Source organism: Zalophus californianus, chromosome 17, assembly GCF_009762305.2.
Source record: "Zalophus californianus isolate mZalCal1 chromosome 17, mZalCal1.pri.v2, whole genome shotgun sequence".
NCBI lineage: Eukaryota > Metazoa > Chordata > Mammalia > Carnivora > Otariidae > Zalophus > Zalophus californianus.
The window spans coordinates 27,906,560-27,932,856 of record NC_045611.1 but is presented as its reverse complement, the minus strand read 5'-3'; the positions used below and the strand labels follow the sequence as shown (position 1 = coordinate 27,932,856).

The 26,297-nt window shown below is 61.2% G+C and overlaps 1 protein-coding gene across 4 annotated transcripts in view; it reads left to right on the top strand.

The window, feature by feature from the left end:
* The window catches only part of GNAO1 (G protein subunit alpha o1), a 170,255-nt gene extending 146,425 nt beyond the window's left edge, over nucleotides 1-23,830 (top strand). Inside the window, exons 5-9 of one of the 4 annotated variants that reach the window (XM_027618512.2) lie at nucleotides 2,963-3,091; nucleotides 4,952-5,081; nucleotides 18,082-18,235; nucleotides 21,280-21,495; nucleotides 22,528-23,830. In XM_027618512.2, coding sequence (XP_027474313.1) covers nucleotides 2,963-3,091; nucleotides 4,952-5,081; nucleotides 18,082-18,235; nucleotides 21,280-21,467 — 601 coding nt within the window. In that variant the 3' untranslated portion in view covers nucleotides 21,468-21,495; nucleotides 22,528-23,830. Of the gene's footprint in view, nucleotides 1-2,962; nucleotides 3,092-4,951; nucleotides 5,082-8,869; nucleotides 9,024-11,083; nucleotides 12,717-18,081; nucleotides 18,236-21,279 lie in introns of those variants that run through there. The other 3 variants (XM_027618514.2, XM_027618511.2, XM_027618513.2) reach the window with 3 other exon arrangements.
* The last annotated feature ends 2,467 nt before the right edge of the window (nucleotides 23,831-26,297 follow it).

The window sequence follows — 26,297 nt, the reverse complement described above, 5'->3', positions numbered from 1 at the left end:
CAGCCCGATCCCCTCACTTGACAGGTAAGGACACCAGGGCCCCGAGGGGACAGGGAGGTGACCAATGCTGCCAGGCTCCCTGCACCCAGGCCTCTGTGGACAGGGGTGGCTGTCCCCTCACCCCTCTGGATGATGCTGAGACAAGCCCCAGGCTCCCAGAAACCTGAGCACGTCCAAGCAGGGGCTTTACAAGCTAGTTCATGGTCTGGTTAGGACTGTTTTTTTTTTCCTGCCCTCTCTCTGGAGCCCACCCCTCAAGGCTTTGTTCCTGCACCCCACTGAGAGTGCTCAGGCTCTCAAGCAACCCCATGCACACCCCCCTCCCCACTTCCTGCCTGTGCCCTCTCTGGAGCCCTTGAACCTCCTCCAGTCCACGCTGAGGGCCTGGGTGAGCTTCTCCAGCCTCGTCTCCCTCAATTCCTCACACACCCGGACAACTCTCACTTGTCTGGGGCCAGCCCCGCCCTCCCTCCTGAGTTCTGCCTCCTCCGGGTCCATTCGGACATCTCAGCACATCTCAAATTAATACATGCCACCTGACTCCCGACTCCCCCCCTCCCCCAAACCTGCTCTGCCCCCGCTCTTCCTCCCACTAAGAGCAGCTTCGTTATACACACGAGGAGGTGGTTTTAATGGGCTCTGCCTCCCACGTCCCGCCTCCCCCAGGCCCCAGCACAGCTGCCAGTGTGGGGCGCCCTGACCTGCCATTGCCTCTCCCCTGCAGGGGTGCAGCAACCTCCCAACAGGTGTCCCTACTCCTCCCTCTGGTCTGTTCTCCTTATAGCAGCAGAGTCGTTGTTCCCACACTCTTCATCAGAACCTTCCAGAAGCTTCCCATCTCACTCAGCGTGAAAGCCCAAGTGCCTACAAGCTGCGCCCCACCCTTGCCTCCATCACCCCACTCCAGTCCCACGGCTCCCTCCCCCTGCCACAGATGGGTGCTTCCCACCGTGCCACCCCTGTGCAGGGCCTGCATCCCAGGCTCCCCCACCACTGCAGGATGGCCTCTGCACCTGCAAGGAGAGAAGCTCACGCCAGCACCCCTCAGCCTCCACTCCAGTGTCATCCTGCCCTCCCCAGTTCCCCTCTGTCCAAGAGCAACCCTCCTCAGGCCTCCTGCTTACCAACTGCCTCAGTCTTTCCTCCTGACATGTTCTAGATCTTACTTAACTGTTAATTATCTCACACACACATGCGCACGCACACGCACACCACAAATGTAGGCTCTGGAGAGGTAGGGACTGTACCGGCCGCGCTCGTTGCCTCACCCCAGCACCCGGGACAATGGGGAGGTTGTACATCCAGTAGGTGCCCCTCCACTTGCTCACCCTCCCCTCCCTTGGCCATGTCCCTGTGTGAGGCTCAGCCAGCACAGGGAGACAGAGGGCCAGATTTTCTGTCTAAAGAAGGTTTCCCCAGCTGGGCCTGGGAGAGGGGGTGCCCAAGACCAGAGGCTCCCCAGTCCTGGTGTCCAGCTGGAGACAACAGAACGAGGGTCATTTCAAAACCAGCAGGGCTCCTAAGCAGAGGCAGTGGGAGGGGGTTACGAGGGGTCACGCCCAGAGGGGTTAGGAGGGTTGGGAAGGGCTGGGAGGGGCTCCTCCAGGCTGAGCCCAGAGCCCAGACACCCCCAGGGGCCTGGCCAGGAGACGCTGAGGCAGCCAGAGCCCCGGGTCCACTCTGCTGCCCCTGCTCCCCTCCTTCCTCAGAGGAGAGGAGACCTGGAGGCCTGTGTAAGAGCATGGTATCTGGAGTCCGGCACATCCTGGCTCAAATCTTAGCAGGGTCCCTTTTCTAACAGTGTGACCCCAAGCTTACGCCTCCTGCCCCTGGGAATCCTTCATTCAGTCTTATTTTTTTAGGGAAAATCCTCACAAGGATTTGAGGTGGGCCTGGATTATTGGTTTACCAGTGGAAACCCTCAGTGGTGAACGTGTCCCCTGCCCTCCAGCCCCACGGCAGCCTCAAGCTGAGGAACCGGCCCCCACATGTCCCCGGGCTAGTGCTAACGAAGGGCAGCCGCTCCACACGCAACCTGGGACCCCACACTGTCCTGGGGCTTGGGCCCTTGGGGCTCCTGTCCTGTGGGCTGTGTGTGGCAGAACCCCGCATGAGGGGTAGGAGGTCCAGCCAGCCCTGTGGGTCACCAAACCATCCTTCAGGCCTGGCCCACCTCCCTCCTTCCTGGTTTTCCAGATCCCACCCTCACTTTGGGTTCAGACCTAACCCATACAGACCCCCAAAGCCCTTCTTGGGGTGCCTGGCCTGGATGGGTAAAGTGCAAGGACATGGTCATCAGCCAGTACTGATGTGAAAAGAGAGCCCTGATGCCAAAGACATGGGTCCCAGCCCCTGCCTGGCCTCACCTCTGAGCCTCTCTTCCAAGGGCATCAGATGGGAAGATGGGGCCAACGCCCCGGTAGACTCAGCAAGTCTGGAAAGACGGGTGGATGCCCAGAGGCCTCCGGGAAGCACCGGAGAGTACTGTTAAGGGGTGGACCACATGTCTAGGTTCGAGCCCCGGCTCACAGCTGACCAAGGTCCTTACCATTGTTGACCCTTAGTTGTCTAATCTATAAAACGGTACATATAATTCAGGGCAGTTAAGGTTGAAACGTGATCACACGTGCGAAGAGTCAAATGTAACTGTTGGCCACTATTTTAAGATGAAGACGTGGCACGGCAGTGTTACAAACATGTTAGTCTCGTGTAAGAGTTTGACCTTCTCTAAATGCACCGCCCCTGGAACTGTGCACACAGCCCTTGGTGTGGGTTAGAGGCTCTTTGAGAATGTGCGGGCAGGACATAGGCTTCTGCTCCTCAGTCGGCGCCCCCCCACTCTCTGCCCCCAACTCCGGGCAGGGGATGAGGTGGCGCCGTTGCTTCCATGGTCGGCCCCCAGGGGGCGCTGCCCGGGGCCGGGCTGGCTTGTTCCAGGGCCCCTGTGTGTTGCCCTCCCCAGCTACCTGGACAGCCTGGATCGGATTGGGGCCGCCGACTACCAGCCCACCGAGCAGGATATACTCCGAACCAGGGTCAAAACCACTGGCATCGTAGAAACCCACTTCACATTCAAGAACCTCCACTTCAGGTGAGGCCCGGGGAGCCTCCCGTACCCTGGCGAGGGCACTGTGACAGATGGGAGACACCAGCCTCTCGGCCTCATCTTGTCCGCCTTAGGGAGCTCTCCAGTTGGGACAGGGAGTTAGATACAAGAAGGGACCTGTCTGTGTGTCTGTCTTCCACCGAGTTCAGGGGCCAGGACGACCAAGGAGTCTTCTTTGAAGAGGCATCCTGGAGTGGGTCTCCAAGGAACAGGGAGGATTTGAGTGGACAAAGGAGGGGAGTCCTGTCCCTGGGTGACTTCTGAGGAGGAGGAGGGCAAATCCCGCCGTGGCCCCTTGAAGGCCTCCTTGTGGGAGGGGGAGGGAATGAGGATGGATAAGCCCAAGCAGTGTCTGTGAGACCCCAAGGCCCCAGATAATCTCAGAGCTGGAGGGGGCTTAGAGATCAGCTGACCCACCGCCTCTAGGTACATGTGGGGAAACTGAGGCCTGGGAGGAGCCAGGCTGTCCCCAAGCACAGAACCCAACTCAAGTCCCGATGCTCAGAGCACCTCAGAACAGAAGCCTGAGGCAGGACGCTGGACCGCTCACGCCTTCCTGGCGAGTTGTGTCCCCACCTGGGCTAACCTCCCTGTACTGAGGCCTGAGAGTCCCTGTCCTGCCCCCGCCTACCTTCCAGATGTGGTTTCTGGGTGTCCGCGGAGCAGAAGGAGAGGCCAGGAGGGCAGGGACCACAGGACGGTAGACCGGTGTAAGGCCCTGCTTTGTGGCCCCCTGTCCTGCCTGGGAGGGCTGGGTCCCACACAGCCTTTGTAGCCCCGGCCTGCTCTCACACAGACTGAGGGGGCTCAGGGTCTCTCTCGGGGGCCCTGGACCCAGCAGGCAGCCCTGGACACAGGAGCCTTCCCTGAACCTGGGGAGTGCAGCAATGGGCTGCGCGGCCGCACAAGGTGTCTCTCGCCTTCTGGCCTCCTCAGTGTCTCCAGCCTGCACCTCTGGGCACGGGGAGGGGAACCAGCAGGCAGAGTGTGAGAATAAGCATTGTGGAGGGTCACAGAGGACAGGGGCCATGCCCCTGTATTTCAGATGCGGAAGCAGGACCCATGGGATGCGGCGGTAGGACGGGAACCCGACCTGCTTCCTTGCCCGGAGCTTACTGGCCTCTGCGCACGGTGGTTCTCCTGTCAGGAGGGCCTGGGGTCCCCGTGCACACCGGGTCAGAGCCCAGGCCTACAAGGCTGTGGGTCTTTGCTCAGGGCATGAGGGTAGGAGACCGACCTCTTACCTCCAGGACGTGGTCCCACCTGCCCGTGGTCTCCTCTCACAGCCCTCGTGTGCCCTGGGGGGGGGGGGGTGGTGTCTGGAGGGGGAGAAGCAGGGAGCCATCTGCCAGAGAGGGGTGGCACGGAGCAGAGGTGAGGCTTTGTCTGCAGACAGATCCAGGTCAGACCCTCGCTCTACCGTACCAGCCCTTGCCAGGACCACGGGCCCTTCACGCCTTGGAGTCTCCCATTCCCTCCACGTAATGGCTGCCGGCCCCGGCCCACCCGACACCCCCCAGGCTGGTCTGGGGTTTGCCCAGACCACAGATGTGAAAAGACACAGGCGGAAGGCCAGGAACAGGATGTGCATGCTGCCCCGAGAGGAGGCGTTTACTGGGGACCAGCCGAGGCGCCCCCCTGTGTAAGATTCTCGAGCTGCAAGGGCAGGTGTCCGAGCCCCGGCATGTGAGCACATCCCGGTCGCAGGGCAGATGGCAGCGGTCCGCCCGTCGGCGCCTGCGGCGGGGCTCCCCAGGAGGCTTGGGGCTGGACCAGGCGCCCCCACACCTTCCTGGGCCCCACCGCCCACCCCTCACAGCTTCCCTGTCTCCCCCCACCCCCCAGGCTGTTCGACGTCGGGGGCCAGCGATCTGAACGCAAGAAGTGGATCCACTGCTTCGAGGACGTCACAGCCATTATCTTCTGCGTCGCACTCAGCGGCTACGACCAGGTGCTCCATGAAGATGAGACCACGGTGAGTGGCCCTGGGCCCGCCCGGCCTGTGATGGCACGGAGAGACTCGGCCTCGGTGGCCCCGGTGGCTCTGGGGCAGGGCCAGCTCTGTTGGCTGGGGTTCGGCTGTTGGGGGGCCGTGCCCATGGCCAGGCAGATGGCCCGGGATTTGGGTGCGGGGGAGGCCGCCGCAGACAGCTAGTGCCTCTTCGGTAAACACAGCAGAGGCCCAGGGGCCGTCGGGCCAGAGCGGAGTTAAGCCGATCCTAAAAGAAATCCAGGGGCAGTCAAGCAAGAACGTGTGTAAGACAGAAGCAGCTGGCGTTCGGCCTGACAGCCTGTGGCCGGAGCGGCGTATGGCTGGCAAGGGGAGGGCAGCGGGGCGCGGGGCCCCTCCTCAGAGGAGGACGGCCTCGCTGGCCTCCAAGGGAGGTCCTCACCTGGAGAGAAGTGCGGCCTTTCTCTGGGCCTACTCCTGGTTCGCCGCCAGATTTCGGCAAGCCCGCCTCGGCTGCTAGTATCTGTCAAAGGGGGCTAACGATAGTACCTTTCGTCATGGGGCCGTCGGGGAGGGAATGAGAGAGTGCGCATGCAATGCCCGGAACGGCGGAGCTGGTGGCTGTTCTGTCACTGGCGACTGTCCCTGTGTGGGGTGGGGCGCCCACTGAGCAGCGGGCCGGTCTACAGAGCCTGCAAGGGAAGCTGGACGTCGGCGTGTGCACCCGTGGGGTCCCTAGAGACGAGCCCGCGGCACCTCCTGGGGGCCACGGGGTCCTGGCTGTGGGGTCAGCCCCTTGTGTGGGACGCACGCACAGACCCTGGGCCTCCGGCCTCTCAAAGGCAGCGCTGAGAGCTTGAAGCAGTGTGTCGTCACAGCAGGCCCCGAGCACAGTGGCCTCTCTCCGCCTCAGTCCTGGCCTGCTGGTCTCGCAGGGCTGCTGGGCGCATCCGATGGGCTGCGGGCTGGGATGCCCCGCGCCATGGGGAGGGACTGGCACAGGGACGAGGCTTTTGGCAAACTGGGACTGGAGCCGTCGGCAGGAGGCGTGGGCAGGGGTGAACCCCGTGCTGGTTTGTCCGCCTCGCCCTTCCTCCTTCGGGGCCAGCTGCACCCCTGAGTTGGGTTCCAGCAAAGCCCCCTTAAGGCCTGCCTTGTCCAGGGGTGAGGTTCCTGGGACCCTGGCTGGGAGCTCGTTCTGGTAACGCTGTCACTCTCAGCGGCCTCGGCAGGCTGTGGCGTCTCGGGTCCCTGGAGCCGGGAGGTGGGGAGATGCCCGCACTGGGCTGCGCTTGGACCCGGACTCACTGGCCGGCCCCCACCATGCACCCCTGCACAGGGACGGCCCTGGCACATCTCTCACTGTTCCGCCGGTTGACTCTGTGCTTTTGAAGCTGCTATTCACTGTCCAGTGGAAGCCACCCACATGGTCTGGAGTCCACTTGGCTCATCTTTTCTCCCTCCAAAGCCTGGGAGTAAGAAGCAGGGCTGGGCAGTGAACGCGATGCTAGCCCAGCCACGGGTTGCAAAGAAAGCAGAGAGCTGGAGGGCAGGAGGGCCCCTCTCCCTGAATTTGCCTCTCCCCTGTGACCTGCCCTCCCGGGCCTGCGAGCAGCTTAAACCCAAGTCCCAGGCTCCAAAGCCATGGGGCTGGGCCTCTCACTCGCCTCTGGAGCGCCAGGGTGAAGCAAAGGGACATCTGTGTGGGTCTGGCAACCACCGGGCCCCCAGCTCCTTGGCCCTCGGCTCACCAGTGAACGCGGGCTGGTTAGGTGCCAGGCCTTGTGCTCGCGAAGCCCTCCCAGTCTGCCTGCCCTGTCCAGCCCGGACCTCCCGGAGCTCCTCACCAGCCTGGCTACTGAGGGCAGCACAGCTTCTGGGGACCTCTCTCCCCAGGCCCCTGGGCCTCCTTTCCTTCTTGTCTTCACTGTCCCTCTTCTACCCTCTCTTCCCTCTCTTCCTGCCCCATTTCCCCGGCCCTTGGCGCACAAGGGCTGAAGCACAGGACCTTGTGGAAGCCAAGGCCAGGAATGGGCTTTTCCTGGAGCCCTTTCCGCCCCAAAGCAGACCGCCCGTGCCCCCTGGGAAGAGCAGCGGCCCCTCCGGGAACAGGCTTCACGACACGACCACCGCTCACGAAGGTGGCTCATTGGCACAGGCGCAGCAAGAACAATACCATGGCCAGAGAACTAAGCAAATGTCCGTGTGCCCAGGACACGGCAGCACTGGGCAGCTGGGGAGCCAGACGGCGCTGGTCCAGGGCCTGGCGCTGGCCCTGCCCCTGGGGGAGTGTGGGCAGCCTCTCCCTTCCTCCTTCGTAAGATGGCCCCGTGGCCGAGCAGCCTCGTGGGCAGCGGTGAGGCCCACTGCACGCCCGACTCTGCGCTCAGGAGGCGGCCGTGGCCGGGCTGCTCCATCCAAGCATGTGGCAAAGGGACAAGCTATGGGACAAGGACACTCCGCCCCGGGAGGCAAAAGCTCGACCCTGCTGACCGGTCCTTGGTCCTCCTCTGTGGTCAGCCCGCGCGTCCCTCCTGGCCCGGGGCAGGAGTGGGGCCTGCCGGGACAGAGGAGTCTGCAGACGGCTCCTGCAGCCTGGCCAGGGGCCGGGGGCTCAGGGCTGCGCCCCGCCCACTGCAGCCCGGCGGCCCGAGGGTTTCATCCTGTCCTCATGCCGTAGGCCGGGGGCTCCGGTGGCCCCGGGCCTCGGTCTGCCGCCGCTTCTTCAGGCTCTGTCATCACCGCCGCCTGCACAGCCTTAACTTGCCAAACCAAGGCCAAAACCATGCGCAGATTCTGAGAGACGCTCCAAGCTGGGCAGGTATGAAGCGCCTCCCTCCAACCGAAACCATCAGTTAAGAGTTGAAAGCACCAGGTTGTCAGGGCCCCGCCGGGTGACTTGCTGTGACTGCCTGCCCCGCCCACTCCCGCCTCCCCACCCTCGCCGTCCTCGGTCCTCGTCCTCGGTCCGGGGCGACCGTGGCCTCCGCCGGCCTGCGTGGGGGCCTCAGGCTGGGCTGGCCTTGACTCCCCGGACCCAAGACTGGCGGAACCAATATTTCAGTTTTCTCCTCTCTCTTTTCCTCCTGTGTTCTGGGGTTTTATCTTCCTTTCCATGTTAATCTGTTTTGCTGGGTTTCTTCTTGGGGTTCTTCTGGCCACTCTACTGAGAAACCAGCCCCAACAACTAGCTCACCCAGAGCCGCCGCCGGCCCAGCCGCGGCCCAACCAACCAACTCGATCCCCCAACTACACCAAGGCCACAGCAAGATCACCCCCCAGACGCTGTCCCCCTGGTGTCTGCTTCCAACTCTGGATTAATTCGAGGATCTCCTCGTCCTCGGTTAATGTTTCCCAAAGGAATGCGTGCACCCTCCCACCCCCGCTGGTGAAACCGAATGAGACCCCGGTAGAGAACTCTGCATGGCCCGTGGTTCCGTGTAGACGTGTTGGATGGTGGTGCTGCCCCCACCCCCTGCGTGCATGGTGCATGTCCTCTCCATGGGCTGGAGCCCCTCGGGGGGACTTTGCTGCCCCATCCCAGGGCGGCCCTCCGCAGGGGTGGGGAGGGGAGGGTGGGCAGCACTCCCCGCCCGCCCTGCCCACCCTGTTCTGCCCCAGCCTGCCTGCGTGTGGAATGAAGTAAGGAGCGTGTCCCGTTTGTCCTGCGGGTTCTCCCATCTCCATCCCTTGGTGGCGTGGTCGACCACGTCGGCGGGCCTTTCCTTTGCTTGATGCGCTGTGTCAGTGGCCGCAGGGAGCAGGGGCCCCGGGCACTGCCAGCCCTCACCTGCCTCTCCGCTCTGTTGCAGAACCGCATGCACGAGTCCCTGAAGCTTTTCGACAGCATCTGCAACAACAAATGGTTCACAGACACGTCCGTCATCCTGTTCCTTAACAAGAAGGACATATTTGAAGAGAAGATCCAGAAGTCCCCGCTAACCATCTGCTTCCCCGAATACACAGGTAGACAGTCCCTGTCCCGGCAGGGACAGCAGGAGCCTGGGAAGCTGCTTCTGGCCACGCGCATTCCTGGGGGAGCCGCCCCTGACCTAGCTCGGTGCTCTGAGGAGGCACAGCATTCTGTGAGGAAGAATCCAGCACAGAACAAAAGACGGGCCTCCCCCGCACCTCCCCCACCCGCTCCCCGAATGTGCTGTAGGGAGGCAGGCCGAGCGGTCAGGGGGAGCCCGGCTGGAATCCTGGTTCTGCCGTGCACGAGCTGTGGGAGCTCGGCTCCCCCTTGGAGGCTATAAACACAGATTATCAGCGAGGTGACAGCACCAGGGCGACAAGGGGCTTAAAAGCTGGGGCTTCGAGTCAGGCACCCGAGGGTCATGCCCAGTTCTGCCACTCAGAGCAGGTCACGTGATCCCTGGGATTCTGCGGCACTCTCTCAGGACTTGCTGTGAGGACAAAGTGTGCTAAGGAGCATGGAGAACTTAGCATGGCACATAGTAGGTGCTCACTGCGCACTTGCTGGGACCGTTATCGTTGTGACTGTAACTAACAGGCCCCGTAACAACACCTCCATACAGGCTCTTACACGCGGGGAGCGGCCCATGGGCTCTGACAGAGCTTCTCAGGCAGTAAAGACCCAGGGCTCCCTGCAGACGGGCTGAGGAGGTCAGCACCTCCTCTGTTAATGTTGCCGTGGTTTCCCCAACTGTGGGATGTCCGGGCAGTCAGGGAGGACAGCCTGAGCAGGGCCCCATGCGCCAGGAAAGGTGGCCCACCGGCTTTTCCAGATGGCCGGAGTCTGGCCAGAGAGGAGAGTGGGTGGGGAAGTGGGCCTCCCCGGCCTGAACAGGCCCCGGCCTGGGAAGTGCAGGGCAGGGGCAGGGCCCCAACAAGGCGGGCCTGTCAGGGGAGCCCCCAGGCTGAACCCCACTGCCCTGAGAGTAGATGTGGGGGTCATGACTTGGGGCCAGGCAAGCAGTATTGTCTTCCCCCCGCCGCACGAGGCCAGGCTGACTACCCCAGAGGCCAGGCCCCCAGTAGCATGCGGCTAGAGACGGACAAGGCCCTCATGCCCACCAGTCAGCCTCCTCTTAGCAACGAGTTGGGGGTTTGTGGATCCCGCCCTGGTGACCTGGGCTGGGGCCTGTGGTACAGCAAAAGCAGGCAGGACGGGTCGGTCACCACGGCTGGTTTGGGGCTGAGGAGGTCTGAGTGATGACCTGTAGGTCCCAGGGACACTCTCCCTCACCTCCAGCCCTGATTCCAGAAGGAGCTGTGGTCTGGTAGACCCTCAAGGCCAGGCCCATGTGCCCATGTGCCTGAGGGGCTGGGACCCCCTTCCAGATATGCCCCTTCCAGGCTTCCACCCCAGCCCCGCACTGTGGCTCTAAGATCCAGCCCCACTGCCTGCCTGCCCTCAGCCGCTGGTGGCGGCCCCACTGTGCCTGGGCCCAGACTGCTGGAGCCCGTGGGGGCTTCAGTGCAAAGCCGGGGGTCCTCTTCTGCTTCTCCCCGGACAGCAGCTGATCTCCCGAAACACCTGTCCCTGGGCTCGCCTGGGAACCGGGCAGCGTGGCACTCCCCAGGCCAGCCGCAGAGCCAGGCAGCTGCTAATCCCTGGTAGCGAACGGGAGAAAGGCAAGGGTGAGAAGGATTGGGGAGGCCAAGGCGGCTCATGGGCGCCCAGTGATGGCCAAAGGACGGGACATGGGGAGGACAGGCCTGCAGGCCGGGTCAGCCCGGGGCCCGCCTTCTCCGAGCAGGACCCACAGTACGAAGGAACACTTGCAGCGGGAGTCAGTGGGTGCAGATTCAAAAGGAAAATAGGAGTTTCATGAAACAAGACTCACCCTTGATACAGATGAGGCACCGTGAGTTTTGATATTTTGCTTCGTTATTTTCAAACTGGACGTGGACCGCCGACTTGATTGCGCAGCCCCCTGTTGGCTTAGCTGGGCCGTCACGCTCCCCGCCCCCCCATCAGGTCGTGCCCCCGGGTTGTCGCGGGGAGGCCCGGGGCTTCAGCGGCCTCGCCTCACCGGCCCCACACCTGGTCTCTCCTCCAGGCCCCAGTGCCTTCACAGAAGCCGTGGCTTACATCCAGGCCCAGTATGAGAGCAAGAACAAGTCTGCCCACAAGGAGATCTACACCCACGTCACCTGCGCCACCGACACCAACAACATCCAGTTTGTCTTTGACGCCGTGACGGACGTCATCATTGCCAAAAACCTGCGGGGCTGCGGCCTCTACTGAGCCCCTGCCTCACCGCCCGCCCCCCCCCGCCCCCTGGCTGCCCACCTCCCTGCCTGGCCTGCTGCCCCACCCCTCCCCTGGAACCAGAGCGCCACCACCGCTCACACCGATCTCTGCACTTGACAGTGAAGCACCTGCGGCGGGCGCCAAGGAGGGAGGAGGGCACCGCCTCCAGGGGCCGCCCCTCCCCCAGACGTCAGAACACGCGGTAACGCGGGGGCCGGGCAGGGGGGCTGAGTGGCCTCCGCTTCATCTCTGAGTGTTTGGTCCTGGGCGGGGGGACAGTGGCCGCCGTTTGGCCCGAAACGGGCATGCACAACACATGGTAACTCATACTCAAAGCCCCGGGGTCTCCTCCTATGTGTGGGTGGCTCTGGGGGGCACGGTGCTGGCTGGGGTGGGGCCAGCAGGAGCCACTGCTCAGCCTTTTCTGGGATCTGTCTGGTCGAGGGCAGCTCTGTCACCAAAAGCCAGGGTGGGACCAGCCCAAGCACGTAGGGGTCCCAGGACTCGACCTTGGCGAGTGCCTCCCTCCTCCTTCCACCTGGATCTCAGCCCCCAGGCAGAAGCCCTTTCTAATCGGGACCATCCTTCCTTGCACACCCTTGGAGGAACCCCATCCCTGGCTCCTCACAGGTCTGGAAATGCTTCTGCGACAGGTATTGCAAAGGCACGTGGTGGATGGTGGGAGGGGTCGAGTCCTGCGCCCGGCTCCGGTGTCGTCTGGGTTGGGGGCCTAACCCAGTGCTTACAGGCTCGAGGGTGACCCATTCACTTTCTCCCAGCACCTGGGTCTCGGGCAGCGGCTCCAGAATGTGAGTAGACGTGCTTTTCCTTCTCAAGTCACAGTGAATCCAGCTCAGCAAGGGCAGGCACGGCCCCTTGGGCCCCGTGTTTTGAGGTTGGGGAGGCCCAGGGGAGGTGTTGATGTGGCTCCTGCAGCCGAGGCCTTGGTGCAGAAACCAGAGTTTGTGCAAAGCTTGTGCTGTCCAGACCTCAGGGGCAGAGGAGGACCAAACCGAGGCTGGAATGTGCACTGCGAGGGGGCCCAGGCTGGCTCGGACGCATACCCAGCGCCCCCTTCTCTGGAGAGAGGGTCCTAGGATGCCTGGGAGGGGCTTTGCTACAGAGGTTCCTGAGCAGGCAGGGGTGGGTGACTCTGGAAACTTCTCGGGCAGTCAGCACACCTCTTTCTCACGCCCAGGAGCCTCGGGGGGCGGGGGGGCCAATGCCACCAGCCAAGGCCACAGGCAGGCCCCGGGGGCTCGTATGGCAGGCTCGGGAATCAGATGTGCCCCTGGAGGGTCCTCTGGCTCCTTCCTCCAGCCCTCTGCTCTCCCAGCCTCCACTCTGGGCTCTGCTCCTGGACGCCCAGTGTGGCCCCCTGGCCAGTGTGGCCCCCTGGGCTGCCCCAGAGCCAGGAAGAGCCCCGTGGCGACAGCTCTGGGCTTCTCGGTTCCAGCAGCCCCGGAGCTCTGGCTGCACGGGAGGCCCACCGGCGCCCTCCAGCCCCCCACCCCCACCCCCGGTGCCAAATGCCTCCTGGGAGGAGCGCCACCGGTAAGCCCCCTCCTTACCGGGCTCTGAGTGCCGCACCCTGGCCTCGGGGCAAATCACAGGGCTGCCGGGCTGCAGGAAGGGCCCCACCAGCCCGAGGGCACTTCAGTGTTGCTTGCCTTGCTGTGTGCGAGGCCCCCGGGCACTGACGCGGCAGAGGACAGCGCCGAGAGCCGGTGGTCTCCATGTCCTGCCACGAGCGGTCGGGGCCGATGAGGCCACTCTGCCCAAGAGCAAAGACATAGTGGGTATTTTCCGGCATTCGCACTCTGGGCGTGGTCAGCTGCGCCCCCAGCTCGCCCCGGGAGCCCACACTCACAAGCAGCTACCCAGAGGAGGGTCGCTTGGCCAGCCCCACCTCTGAGGCTCGTGGCCCTGGAGGTGGGAGCCCCTGCCCGCCCGGGGCCTTCCGGTCCTTCTGGGCCCCCGGGCTGCCCTGCTGCCTGCAGTGCTCCCGCTGTCCCACCCCCCGCCGCAGGGGTCCCGCTGTCTAGGGGGAGCCCACAAGGAGAGGATGTCCCGGATGAAGGTCCCTCCCTGTCTGCTGCGTCTCCCATCCATGTCGTTCCCAGTGGCGCCACCGTGGGGAGGGATGACGGAGGGCGACACATGAGTTTTGGCTCCGTCGAGGGTGTGGGTGTGTGGGGGAAGAGGTTGAGAGTGTGAGAGACCAGATTCTTGTCCACGGCGGCTGCGTGCTTGTCCGCAAAAGGACCATGCTTAAAGTCTGTGAATGGCTCTGAGAGGGCTAAGGACAAACTGGATTTCTAGGAGGAGCGCCTTTGCCAAACCCGTGACAATTGTGCGTGCCGTCTAGATGCCTGTGGGCCAGTTCTGTGCCCCGCACCGACTGCCCTCCCAAAAGCCTGCTCTTGGCTGTCCTGCTGAGAACCGGCAGGTCCCCAGGGGTCTCCAGCCCGACTAGGGGGAGTGGTGCCCGAGGCCCAAGTAGGAGCTCAGGTGAACCTGTGCACTCCGGCCTGAGGAGGGTGTGGGCTCTGCCCCAGGCCTGAGCAGGACAGCTGTGACACTCTGGGGTCCTGGGACATTTTCCATGAAGGCTTTAGAAGCCAGGGGCCCTGGTCCCTTCCTCTCCCCTCTCGGGGCCTATAGCCGTGTGCTCCGACCCAGGAGTGGTGGCAGAGCCCAGGCAGAAGGCCACCCCCGCCTCTCCCAGCAGCCCAGCTCCACACCCCGCTGCGGGAACGGGAGATACCCGGGCCCTCCGCGACCATCCGGGGCAACAGTGAGTCTCCCGCGGCGGGGGGACGGGGGGGGGACAGCAGTTGCAAGGGACCCCCCCACCACAGGACCCCTCGTAGGCAGGCTGTCTGTAAACCCCCAACAGGGAAGGTCGGGGAGTCCTGTCTCCAAGGCCCTTCCCTTCTGCCACATGAGCCCAGCAAGGAGGGGCTGCCCCCAGGGTGTTCAGTTACCCCATTCTGCAAGTTTTTCCTGCCCACCCCCCCCCCCCCCGCCTCCCTTCTTGACCCTCCCTCTTCCCCACCCCCCCCCCACCGCCTCACTCAGAGTGCTTCTCAACCCTCTTGGTAAGTTAACCCCCCACAGTCCCGACTCAGCCCCTGCTCCAGACCAGGTGGGGGTTGGTCCAGCCCCCTGTGGGAAGTCAGGCTGCATCTGTTCTTCTCCGAGCTTCTGGGAGTTATTAGGGGCACCTGGCAGCTCTCGGGCACAGAGGCCCGAGGCTCCGGCTCTGTGGCCCCATAGACTCAATCTGGGGTGTTCCCCCAGGTCAGCGCCCAAACCTACAGCAGCCCAGGGCACAACACACAGACCAGGGAACAGGGCCATGCTGGGAGCTGCCGCCCCCGACTCCCCACCCCGCAGTGAGGCCAGTCCGAGCCACTCTGCCCAGAGGCCTTCCCTCTGGGGGCTCGGGGCTCCGACAGACCCGGCCCCAGCCAGACAAACACCCCTGTCAAGAGAGGGGAAGGCTGGGAGAGAAGCACAACGGGGCCTAAGTCCTGGGCCCTCTCATCAGAGATGGGGAGGGGGTAGCTCTGGAGGGGAAGCGCGCAACCCGGGGGCCCAGTGCTCCAAGACCACCCGCGGGAGCGCACAGCACTTCTGTGACCTGTTCCCTCCCCGCCTCCCCACCCCCATCCCTCCTGCCTCCACTCTTCTCCTGGCCCATGCTCACCCCTCCCAGGCCTCCTCCCCATGCTCCCACCCCCATCCCAGGCAGAGGGGAGCCGGCCACCTCCCAGCCCCGCCACCGCCCACCCCACATTAACTGTAATTTTGTAAGAAGAGTGACTTGTTGGTTTAATAAATCTCTAGTTACTGTAAGAATTTATTGGCTGCCGTAATGCATTTATTAGTGACCCGCCGTTCATAAAGAGTGCTAGCTTTCTCCAGCGCCAGCGTGATGTGTTGCGTCAGCACCCACATGACACAGGTCCCCATGCTCCGGCCCCCGCCGGTCCCAGGGCCAGGCCTGCGGGCCACCTGGCCGACGGGCACACGCTTCTGGGGGCGGCTGGCCTGACCCCGCTGACCCCTTGGGATGGTCACGAGCCCACCTTCCTGTCCTAGCGTGCTTGGTGCGGCCCCTCCCCCCCACCGCCCTGGGGGACACAGCGGCCAGGCGCCCTCCTGTGGCTGCCTGGGGGGGGGTCGGGGGTGGGGGACAGGAAGGCAACTTGGGGTGGGAGTGGGAGGGCGTGGCCATCGCCTGGTTGTGATCTCTGGCTTTCTCTTCTCTCAAGTGCTGTTTTCTCCATTTGGCATACACTCCTGCGTCTGCTTGCTCCGGGGAAGCTCGCAAGGACAAGCAGGGCTCCGGGCTCACGGGTGGTGGGTTCTGGTCCGCGTGCGGAGGGAGGGCGGTCGGGCCTGCGGGTGTGGAGGGGGCTCAGTGCCGGCGCCTCCCCTCCCCACAGTTCTCCCCGAGGCTCCAGGATCAGCCCTCCTCCAAGACCCTTCCCACAAAACCGGGTCCAACTCTGCAGAGCGCCTCTTCCCCCTGAAGACCTTTTCAGTGTGCACACTGTCCCCTCAACTAGACTGTGAGCTCTCAGAGAGCAGGACTTGAGCTGGTCGTTCCCACAGCCTCCCAGCAGAGGCCCCCGCACACAAATCCAGTTGGTGCTGCTGGGCAGAGCAGGTGCATGCACGTGCCCTGCAGCCCTGGGCAGAGAGGCCTTGGAGCGGCTGAGCCTTAGCAGAGTGGACGTGTGGGGCCCAAGTGGCTGGCCCCCACTTCTCCTGCAAGCCCTCGGGCCAGCCCGTATGCCAAAGGGACGCAGTCCCCGCTCGGCTCAGGTCGCCCTGGTGATCCCTTCTGGTCCTGGGAGTGCTCCAGCGTATGTCCCCGCCACATCCCCCAGTGTCTGAAGACCAAAACGATGCTCGGGACAGTGGTGCAGTGGACTTGGGAGCCGGACTCTGGCTGTGGGCTTCCAGCTCCGGGTGGAGCGGCTATGGGACCAGGCGGCTCTGGGTGGTGGGAGGCCCCTTCCTAGTGAGTCCTTTCCTAGCGTCTGTCCTCTGGCCCCCAGAGGTGGCGCCAGGAGCCTGAGTGTTCCCAGCCCTCGGCCTTGGGCCTCCACCCATCCTCATCTGAACAGCCCCGGGGAGCCTCCCTGAGTGCAACTGTGCAGGCGGCGGGCCGACTTTGGGGGTGCTGAGAACAGAATGTGCCAGTTGAGGCTGGGAGGGTAACAGGATCATAGGTGTTTACTGAACTGGTTTACAGAGCAGGACAAGGCCGTTTCCTGCAGCTCGCAGAGGAGCTGAGAACCACGCTAGTGTGCAAGCTCCCAAGGGGCAGCTGAGCATATGTTCCAGCAACTGGCCTGAGCCGTAAGAATAGGTTTTGGGGCTGGGAGACCCTTACAAGTCATTGGGGTAATAATGCCGTCATGGAAGAGGGGCTGAAGATGCGCAGAACTGGTTGTGACCCTCTTAGGACTTATTCCTCTAAAGGCCACAGACCGCTCGTCTTGGCTGGACAAACCCATTTGGTGTCATAAGCCCTGGCTCTGGCCGAGCCGGGTCCACGTCTCTGCTCTTCTGGGCCCCCGCTCTGTCGGCTCTCCCTAGTCCTTCAGGGTTGATGAGGCTAAATCGCGTGAGGCAGGTGAAGCGCTGGGCTTGGTGCTCAGCAGAGCGGGGCCCAGTGACCAGTAGAGGCCACCCCACCATCTTCCTCACCCACCCTCCACGCAGACAGAGGAGGGCGGCCACGGCGATTCAACAATGTACTCAGCTGCAGCTCTGGCTGGGCCCCGGGGAAGGAGCTGACCCCGATGCCACGTCTCTGCAATTACTTGTCTCAATCTTCTTAAGAGAGGAACAGCGTGGCCTGGAGTTACCCATGGAGCTGGGTTTGGAATGGATAAGTTCCCGAGGCGAGGACAGGCTCCTTGGGGAAAATGAGTGGCTGTCCCTTTCCCTGGGAAGGTACATTCCATGGAGGAACCACCTTCCCATGCAGAAATGTCTTCGCTCACAGAGACACATGCTCCCCTGCATTGCCAAGAAACATTACCCAAGTTTACGTGCTTGACACCCCACCGTAGAATGAGCCAGTCCTTGCCCAGGGCAAAGGGCCGCCCCCCTCAGGCTCTGCTCTATTGGGAGTGGCCATCACAGTCACTCCTTTGCTAAACAGATTTGTGTGTGCAAGACAGTACTTCACGTCTGCCTTGCTTCAAACTCCGTGCAGTGTCAGACGTGGCTGAGTCTGGCCCAGCCAGAGGAAGTCTGGCCAGACCCCCAGGGCCCCCTGCTTGGGGGGCAGCCTGGGCAGGACCATCTCCCCACAGTGGTGGCCCCCAAGGATGCTGGCAAGAGCCTGGAGTGACTTCCCCTCTGTCCCTCACCACTCCCAGAGGACATTTCCACCCACAGATAGGGCCCCTGAGGAAAGACTGGGGCGGAAGTGCCGCAACCCAGCTCTCGGGCTCAGTCCAGCACCGCCTCCCCCACCCCTACACACCGGCCCATGCAGGGAGACCGTCCGGTGGCTGGGTCTCAGTCCAGGCTCTGCCATTAGCCCCGGGACAACGGTGTAGACCGGCCCACGCCGGACTGAGCGGCCCTGTGCTGTGACAGGTCGCGTTTCTACTGTCACCTTCGGAGGAGGCCTGGGGGCCCAGGAGCGCCCGCCTGAGCTGCTGAGCACCCCCGTTCCTCCCTCTCAAAACCTAATTCTCTTCTCTTTCCCTGTCTCCATGTCTGTCCCTCCCGCTGTCTGTCTGGCTCTCTTTCCCTCCCCTGGGGCTGCAGAACCGCATGCACGAGTCTCTCATGCTCTTCGACTCCATCTGTAACAACAAGTTCTTCATCGATACCTCCATCATTCTCTTCCTCAACAAGAAAGATCTCTTTGGTGAGAAGATCAAGAAGTCACCTTTGACCATCTGCTTTCCTGAATACACAGGTGGGTGTCGGGGAGGCCCTGCCTCTGCCCATGGGCTCGGGGCCGGGCTGCCTGGCCTCCGCCCCAGTCCTGCAGGGATGCCGAGACACACAGTAGGGTGTGGCCCGGTTGGGCCCTTCCCGGGCCGGGTGGGAAATGGACCCTCCAGATCCACTGGTGTTGCAGTCACGTGACCCGAGAGCACCCTGGCAGGAATCACGAGGCAGGACAGGACCACAGGCTTCCCCTTTCATCTTGCTCACCCTCTAGAGAAACTCTCCTGCCTCCCGCAGGCTTGCCAGTGGCCTGCCCTTAGCCCTGCACCGGCAGGCTGCGGGGCCGCACAGCACTTCGGCATGAATTCGCAAGCGTGGGCACATAGCCTGGAAGGCGGTCCAGGCTGCTTTTGAGCCCCGACCTGCTTGGGTGTGTGGTGTGCAGCACTCCTGCCTGTGCCCGGCCCGGGCCCTCCACCCCTCCCCCATCACACCTGCCCCCCCCCCCCCGCCCCCATCCATCACCCCACCACCCCTGCTGTCCCCCTCTTCCTATGGCCCTGGCCTTTTCCTCACATCAAACTACTCCAACTCTCTGCAAGCCTCCTCCATCCCTGGCTGCCTCTCTCCCGCCTTCTCTGGCGGGGCACCTTCTCTCTCATCAGGCTCCCGGGAGGATGCGTCACAGAGCCCCATGCAGAAGCTCCTTCTGAAGGGGAGGCTGAGGTGTCAGGCCATCTCTAGCAGCGGACGGAGGGCGGCTGCTGTAGGATGGCCCGGCTCTGGGCTGCTGGTGAAGGCTGGCCAGCGCTGGTGGGGTACCAGAGCCCAGCCTTCATCCCTCTGGGGACTGGGAAGCTTCTAGTGGCCCTCGGGGCGGCAGCAGAGGAGGATGTCCTGTCACAAGTTGGCTCTGCCGGGAACCCACACACTGACAGCCCCAGAGGGAGATGGGCCTGGACTCAGCTCCCAGGGCTATACAGGTCCCCGAACCCAGCCGGGTTGCAGAAGAGACTATGAGGAAGAGGCAGCCCCCACCCTTGGGTGGGGAGGAGGGCCCATCAGCCTGTCCCCTCCCTGATGCTCAGCACTGCCGGCGAATCCGCAGGGCCTGCCCATCCGGGGCAGAGAGTGAGGGTGGGCGCGGGCTCCTAGAGCCAGAGCGCCTGCTACTGCGGGCAAACCGATCCCCCGGGCACAAGGCTGCCCACGCTCGGGGTGGCCGTGTGGGTAAATGGAAGGAACAGAGCCAGTTGCCGGGCATACTTACCGCTGGCTGTCACTGTCCTCGTGTTACTCAGAGGATGAAGACCAAGAAAGGGGGAACCGGCCGTGGAGACTAGAGGGAGTCCAGGAGGGCATGGGGCGAGCTGGAAAGGCCTGGCCCCCAGCTACCCCGGGGCCAAGGGGGGCCCTGCCTGTGGGCGGCCTGGCTGCAGTCTGCTCTCATCAGACACTCCTGACCTCCCCCAGCCTCAGCTGAGGCCCATCAGGACCAATTCAGGTCCTTAGAAAGTTGTGGTGACCAGAGAGTGGCTTGGAAGCCAGCAGCCCCAGCAGGCCTCCTGAGGCCAGTGCTACCCTTGCAAGGCAGGCTCGACCCTCAGGCTCTTCCTTGTCCCCAGGGTCCAGCCCCACGGGAGCCCAATCTGGGACCTGGTCCGAGGACTGGTCAGTCTTGGTGCCGGGGAGTATAGGGCTCTGGCGCCCCCGGGAGAGTCAGCCTGAATTTGAGAAACATGGGTGTTTTCTAGGGCCTCCAGAGGAATCCAGCTTGAGTTCAAACCACCCCCCCACGAAGGATGACAAATGGTCACTGACAGAGTGGTGCCATGGGGCACCATGGCCTGTGGGACACAGAACAAGCTATGGGGCAGGGGCCGGGACAGGGGGCGGCTGGGTGTGCAAGGGAAGCGCGAAGAGATGGCTGGATGCTGCAAGGGTACTGACTCCGCAGACGCTATGAAGCCACAGCGGGGCACCCCCGCCATCTGGGTGGGGCGCCCCCGCGGGCTTCTCACCTCCATCAGCGCCCAGTCTTGGCACTCTCTGGACAGGAAGCTCCCTGATGGGATCCACCCCGGGGCTGAGTCTAGTCTCCGAGCTGCCAATGACTTGATGTCTTTGCCACACTTGCCCCTCCGGGCTCTCCTGCTTTTGGTGCCGAGAGTGGGGTTGAGAAGGGGCCTCTGCCCTGCCCCCCACCTCAGAGACCTCCCCACCCCCTTACCTTTGACACCTCCTCTTCGCTAATCTGGCTACAGAACGCCAGAGCCCCCGTCTGCCCCCGTGGCTCAGACCTTCCGGCTCGGGGAGTGGACCAGGGTGGGCTAGGGGAGGGGGAGAAAGATCCGATCGCTTCCATGTTGGCCAGATCCTAGCTGCGCTTGTGAAAATGGGGCATCTTCCTTTGATGGGGCTTTTAGGCAATTCTGTGCTGGTCCACCTTCCATGGTCATTGACGGCGGTCTGCAGGGCAGAGCCACAAAGGTTTGGGTTGTAGCTGGTTGGAAAACTGTCCTTATCAGGCACTGGCCAGGACCCCAGGGGACAGCCAAGGGATTGTGGAGGGTAGCGGAGCCAGTTACACACAGCAAGCCCCTTAAGCTTCCCAGCCAGGGGAGACCACTGCTCCCACACCCCAGCCCTGTCCAGGGGCTTTAGCTCGTCACCCGCCACAGTCTGGGATGCCACGAATCCCAGGGCACCCCCTTCCCGGGAGCTCTTCCATCAGACTTCCCTGTCCCGGTTTAGATCACAGATGAGTGTGGGGACTGGCATCCCCAGGCCCCAGCCTCAGTGTGCTCGCCTGGAAAGCAAAAGGGGTGATCCGTGGCCCTTGCCCTCCCAGGGCTCCTGGGCAGATCCACTGTGGAAACAGTCAAAGGCCTTACAAAGGCAAGAGCCAGGCAAGAGCTAAGCTGACGTGGTTTTGACGTGAAAGATGCAACCACGCCCGGAACCCCACAGCCCGCACCTCGGCAGGGAGGGGGTTCCCAGCCCCCCTCCCCAGTCCCCCTGCCGCCGCGGCTCTCACCGGGGCCTCTCCCCTGTTCTGTCTTGTTGCAGGCCCCAATACCTACGAGGACGCGGCCGCCTACATCCAAGCACAATTTGAAAGCAAAAACCGCTCGCCCAACAAAGAAATTTATTGTCACATGACTTGTGCCACAGACACGAATAATATCCAGGTGGTATTCGACGCCGTCACTGACATAATCATTGCCAACAACCTGCGGGGCTGCGGCTTGTACTGACCCCTTGTCCTGTATAGCAACCTATTTGGTAATGATCGCAGCACTCACAGAGAGGTTTGCGCGCGCGCGCACACACACACACACACCCCACTAACAAATGCAAGTTGGCAAATAAACTTTAAAAAGGCATAACAAGACCTTATATATATACAAATATATATGAAAAAAATTCTTTTTAGTTTGTATTAGAAAGAGCTTCGGACAGAACTGACCACCCTCCCATAGATCATCGGGGGTTTTCTGGGACAGCATGTACGCGTGCACACGCGCTCGCTCACACGCGCACACACACGTCATGATGGGGGTCCTGATTTGGGAGTCCATCCTTTTAAGAACAGCCACGTGATTTTACTCTGAGACCCATTTCTGTGAGCAGAGGGAGAGGCAAAGAAAGGCCTGGCATGAGTCCGGCCTCTCTGCCCCTGGCCCGCCCCCCAAGGCTGCGTGGTCTCAGTTCTGTCCTGCTCTCACGCAAATTCCAAAGCCCTTCAAAAACTGGCCAATACCCTAAACCTCTCCCTACCCTCTACTCCCAACAACAGGAAAACTAAGGATGCTTCTCTCTTGGGTGGCAGTGGTTGTTAATTTCAAGAATTTAGAAGAATCGTTGCTCTGGCCAATCCACTGTCTCCTGAGTTTTCTTTATTCAAAGGCGAGAGTTGGAGGAACAGGAGACTTGGCCTGCTTTCTAGAAGCAGCTGAGGGGAGGGAACATTGAGACCATGGCTGCAATTCACCTGCCGAGTTGAAGCCAGCCCCCTGGAGAAGAGAAGGGCCCGGAGGGAGCAGGGGGGAGGTGAGAAGGACAGCGGTGGCCCGGGGAGGGCCGGATTAATGTAGGCCTGACCAGAGTCAGGGTCCTTTGGGGTGAGGCCTCCCAGGGGGCCTGGGCTGGGCTCCCCTGGAGTTCTTGATCCCTCCGGTGATGCTGCCCCATCTTGCCCTACGCCAACATTATTAAAAATATTCTAGGGTTTTTGGGGGTTTTTTTTTGTTGTTGGTTGGTTTTTAAAATCAAAGAAAATGGTCAGACTGGACCCCCTTATCTCTCTCTCTACAGACTGCTTCACGGACTCTTTGCTGTTGACGTTGATCTCCTGGTAGCATGACCTTTTGGCCTTTGTAAGACACACAGCCTTTCTGTATCAAGCCCCTGTCCAACCTACGACCCCAGAGTGACTGACGGCTGTGTATTTCTGTAGAATGCTGTAGAATCTGGTTTTAGTTGAGTCTTTACATTTAGAATTTGAAAGGAAAAAAAAGAACATTTCTCATGTGCTTTGTAGCTTAAAAAAAAAAAGAGGAAAAAGGAAAACTCACCATTTCATCCATATTTGTCTTTTTTTCTCTCTCTCTCTTTTTCTTTTTTTGGAAATAAAGCAGCATACACAACTGCACCCGCACCCCCACCCATCCCTAGTGTAGAGGGGGCCCCAGTGCACCTGCAGAGGTGCCACCTGTCTGCCCGCCCCTCTTAGGGGCTCAGGTTCTGGGGAGCATGCTCAGGTTGTGTTTCCCAGAGTGCCCCCACCCCCACCCCCCAAGCCAGCCAGCCCCAGGCTCACTCCAGGTTCACCTAGAAAAGCACAGCTCTCACTGGCCAGTAGCTGCCAAAAAGAGTCCTGATCAAACATATAAATAGAGCCCTGTAGAAAATGATTTTCCCGCAACCTCCTTTCTACAGATTCCCTTTATGATTTGTTTCTTTTTGTTTTAGTTTTTGTTTCTTGTCCTGATGAGCACTCTGTATCACATACCAGATCAGCTTTCATAGTCTTTGGGAAATGGGGTTGTGGATTTTTTTTCCTTTGACATTTTTGCTTCGCAGTCTCTCGGATGCTCCCTTTGTGTGTGTGCGCCCCTTTCTGCCTTCTCCTTTGTTTCAGTGACCTGTGTTCGCTCCTTCTCATGTGGGGATGTTTGTGCTGCAGATAAAAAGAACAAAAAAAAAATTTTTAAATACCACATGATGGAAAAAAAAACAAAAAAATTTTAAAAACAGATGGAATGTAGTGTTTACATGAAAGCCAGTTTCCATGATCAGTCCTATGTCATTTCTACTTTGACTAGTATCCAAACCCCCAACCTCTTCACGGTGTCACTTTTCAGATTTACTATTTGCTGAAGAAGACCAGTCACGGCCATTTCAGATAAAGAGGAGGTGAAAAGACAAAACACACAAAAAAAATTAAAAATACAGAAAAAAAAAAACTTGAAAAAAAGGAAAAAAAAAAAAGCCCACGGGTCTTTCTAAGCCTTTCTATTCCCAATCGGTGAGGTTTCTGTGATATCTTACACACTGCCAGTCTACTTCTCTAATGGAAAATTCATGTGTAGCTCAATAAAGAGAATGTTTGTCTGTATTCCTGAGTCTCTCACCCTCGGGCTTCATTCTGACAGGAGGGAAGGAGGGATTTGGGCCACAAACACGGGGAGGCCGGCGGGTAGGGCTGCAAGTGCCAAGTAAGGATCTTCTCCCCCCACCACCACCCCGGGCCTTCTCTACATCCACACCCCCCTACACCCCCGCCCCGTGCCGCCCCCCACCCCGCCAAGGGGAGCCTGCTGAGCTCAGCCACCTGGGAGCAAGGAGGGCCATGGAATGGGCTGGCCATTCCCACCTGCAGAGGCCCCCACCCCGCCTCTCCTTACTCAGCTGGTTTGAGGAGAGGGTGGAATTGAGGACTGGAATGGGGAAAAAAAAAAAAAAAATGGGTGGGGGTGGGCAAAGCAGGTAATTCCAAACTTTCTGCTAAGATAGGGTCTTATTTCTTCTGCACCAGTGGTTCCACTGAAGTGGGAAGGTGGTTGGTTGGTCCTAACGAATGAGGCTAAGTTGCCTGGGCCTCCTGCACCCAAGGGGTCAATATCCATGCACCTGGACATCTTTAAAAGCCTCCCGTACTGCGCCTGGCTGCCAGGGGGCCCACCGCAGGCTGAACACGCAGGGTAACCGAGATCGGCTCAGCCTGGACTCTGCTCCTCCGGGCTGCCGGCCTTACCCCCCCGCCCCGATCCCCTGGCTCGCCAGGTTTGTGCTCTAATAACCAGCAAACTGCTTGAGACTGGGAACTGGAGGGGACCCAGCCAGCAAAGTCCTTGTAGCATGTCCACGGATCACTTCTTAGCCAAGCAGTCAGCGTGACAGCCATCTAGGGGGACAGGAGGGCCGTGAAGAGGTCAGTTGGTTGGCTCCTCTCCGCACACCAACAAATGGGAGTTACCAGCCGGGAGGCGCTCCCACTAGCAACCCCAGGGGTCTTTTGAGTTTAGTGGGGGTTGCGGTAGAGGTCCATACTGTCGCACAGAGCTAGGAATAACAAGAGGCTAACTCTCCCTGTTGTAAAGCACAGGTCGGGCACCCTTGCCCTTCCTCAGCCGGGCTGCACCTCCCCTTCCCCTGCTTTTCCCACCAGCAACCCTCACCCCGACCTGCCTGCAGGGGAGGCCCCCCACCATCCGCGGTGACGGCAAGGTCACACGGTCCACAACTGGATGACGTGACACTGGTCTGGGGGGCAAACCAGGATGCAGACACAAGGTCGAAGAACGCCATGACTCTGTCTACCTGAAGTTCCCTAAAAACAAGCCGTATTCTAGCAGTGTTCTTTCCTACTTTTCAAATGAGTTTTGTAGGTAAAACAAACAGGTCTCTGCCTTATCCTCCTTAAAATGGAAGTCAGGAAGCATTTTGGGGGAAAGTGCAGGGAAAGACAAGTCAATTAGAACAAGGAGCAGGGGGGCGGAACCTTGGCCTCACGGTTTCTAGAAGCTCCACGGGTGACTCTAATGCGCAGTCGGGTTGGAACCACTTCTCACCTAACACGAGCAGGGGTGATGAGATGAGAGATGGAGGTTTCCGGGCGATGAAGGGCGTCAGGGCAGGCGGGCGGAGGTTACCGCTTGACACACTGGTCACAAGGCGGTGGCTCCCTGCACGCGCTGGGCCCTGCCCGGCGGAGCGCTCAGCTTGCCCTCCCCCCCCCCCCCGACCGCGGCTGCTGCTGAAGGTAAGAGAGCACATGGTCTACACGGCTCCGGTGGGAAATCAGGTCCGGGTGGCCACCTGGACACTAGGATCTCTACCAGCGCAGGGAAACCGTCCACGAGGACCACCTTTTTGTGGTTCATAAAAGCCTCAAAATCTGGGGCGGGGGGCGGGGCGGAGGGGTGCAGGACTGAGAACCTAAAATGTCAACATAGAAAATGGAGGGAGTAACAGGGACCAATTCCAAAAGAGCGCAGAGAGGGCAGGGGCAACTCCGCCGCCACTCCCCACAGGCCCTGCTCTCAGCTGACAAACCTGAGCCCGCAGCCCGGCCGAGCACAGACCAGGCGCCCGCGGCCTGCACACAGCCAGCACCCGGGAGGTAGAGCGGGGTGGGAGCCGCCGCCCCCCACCCCCCAGTGTGGCAAGACCCTGGCCTGGCCTCCTGCCACCGCCTCGGTCCCAGATGCCCCCAAGAAGTGACAAAAGCCAAGAGACTGTATGGTGTCCAGGATCTTTTACTATCCAGGGACAAATTCTAAGGGTGCATTTAGGACTTCTCTTCTTGGGTCATTTAAGCAACGGATGGCGGGTCTCTGCTTTGATCACGGTCGGATTGCTTTATTCCAATGTCTCAACACCCTCTAAAATGGTCTCCAAGCCATTCCCTCTTTTCACACTTTTGAAACCGAAGAACGCACAGAATTAGGGTCACCTTAATGTGTGCAACATGCAGGGTGTATGGGCGGGGAGAAAACCCTCTAACGGAAAACACAGTGGGACCCAAGTCTGGCCCTTCTGGAAGAAACTGCCTTAGCTCCCAGCCACACACAACACACTGG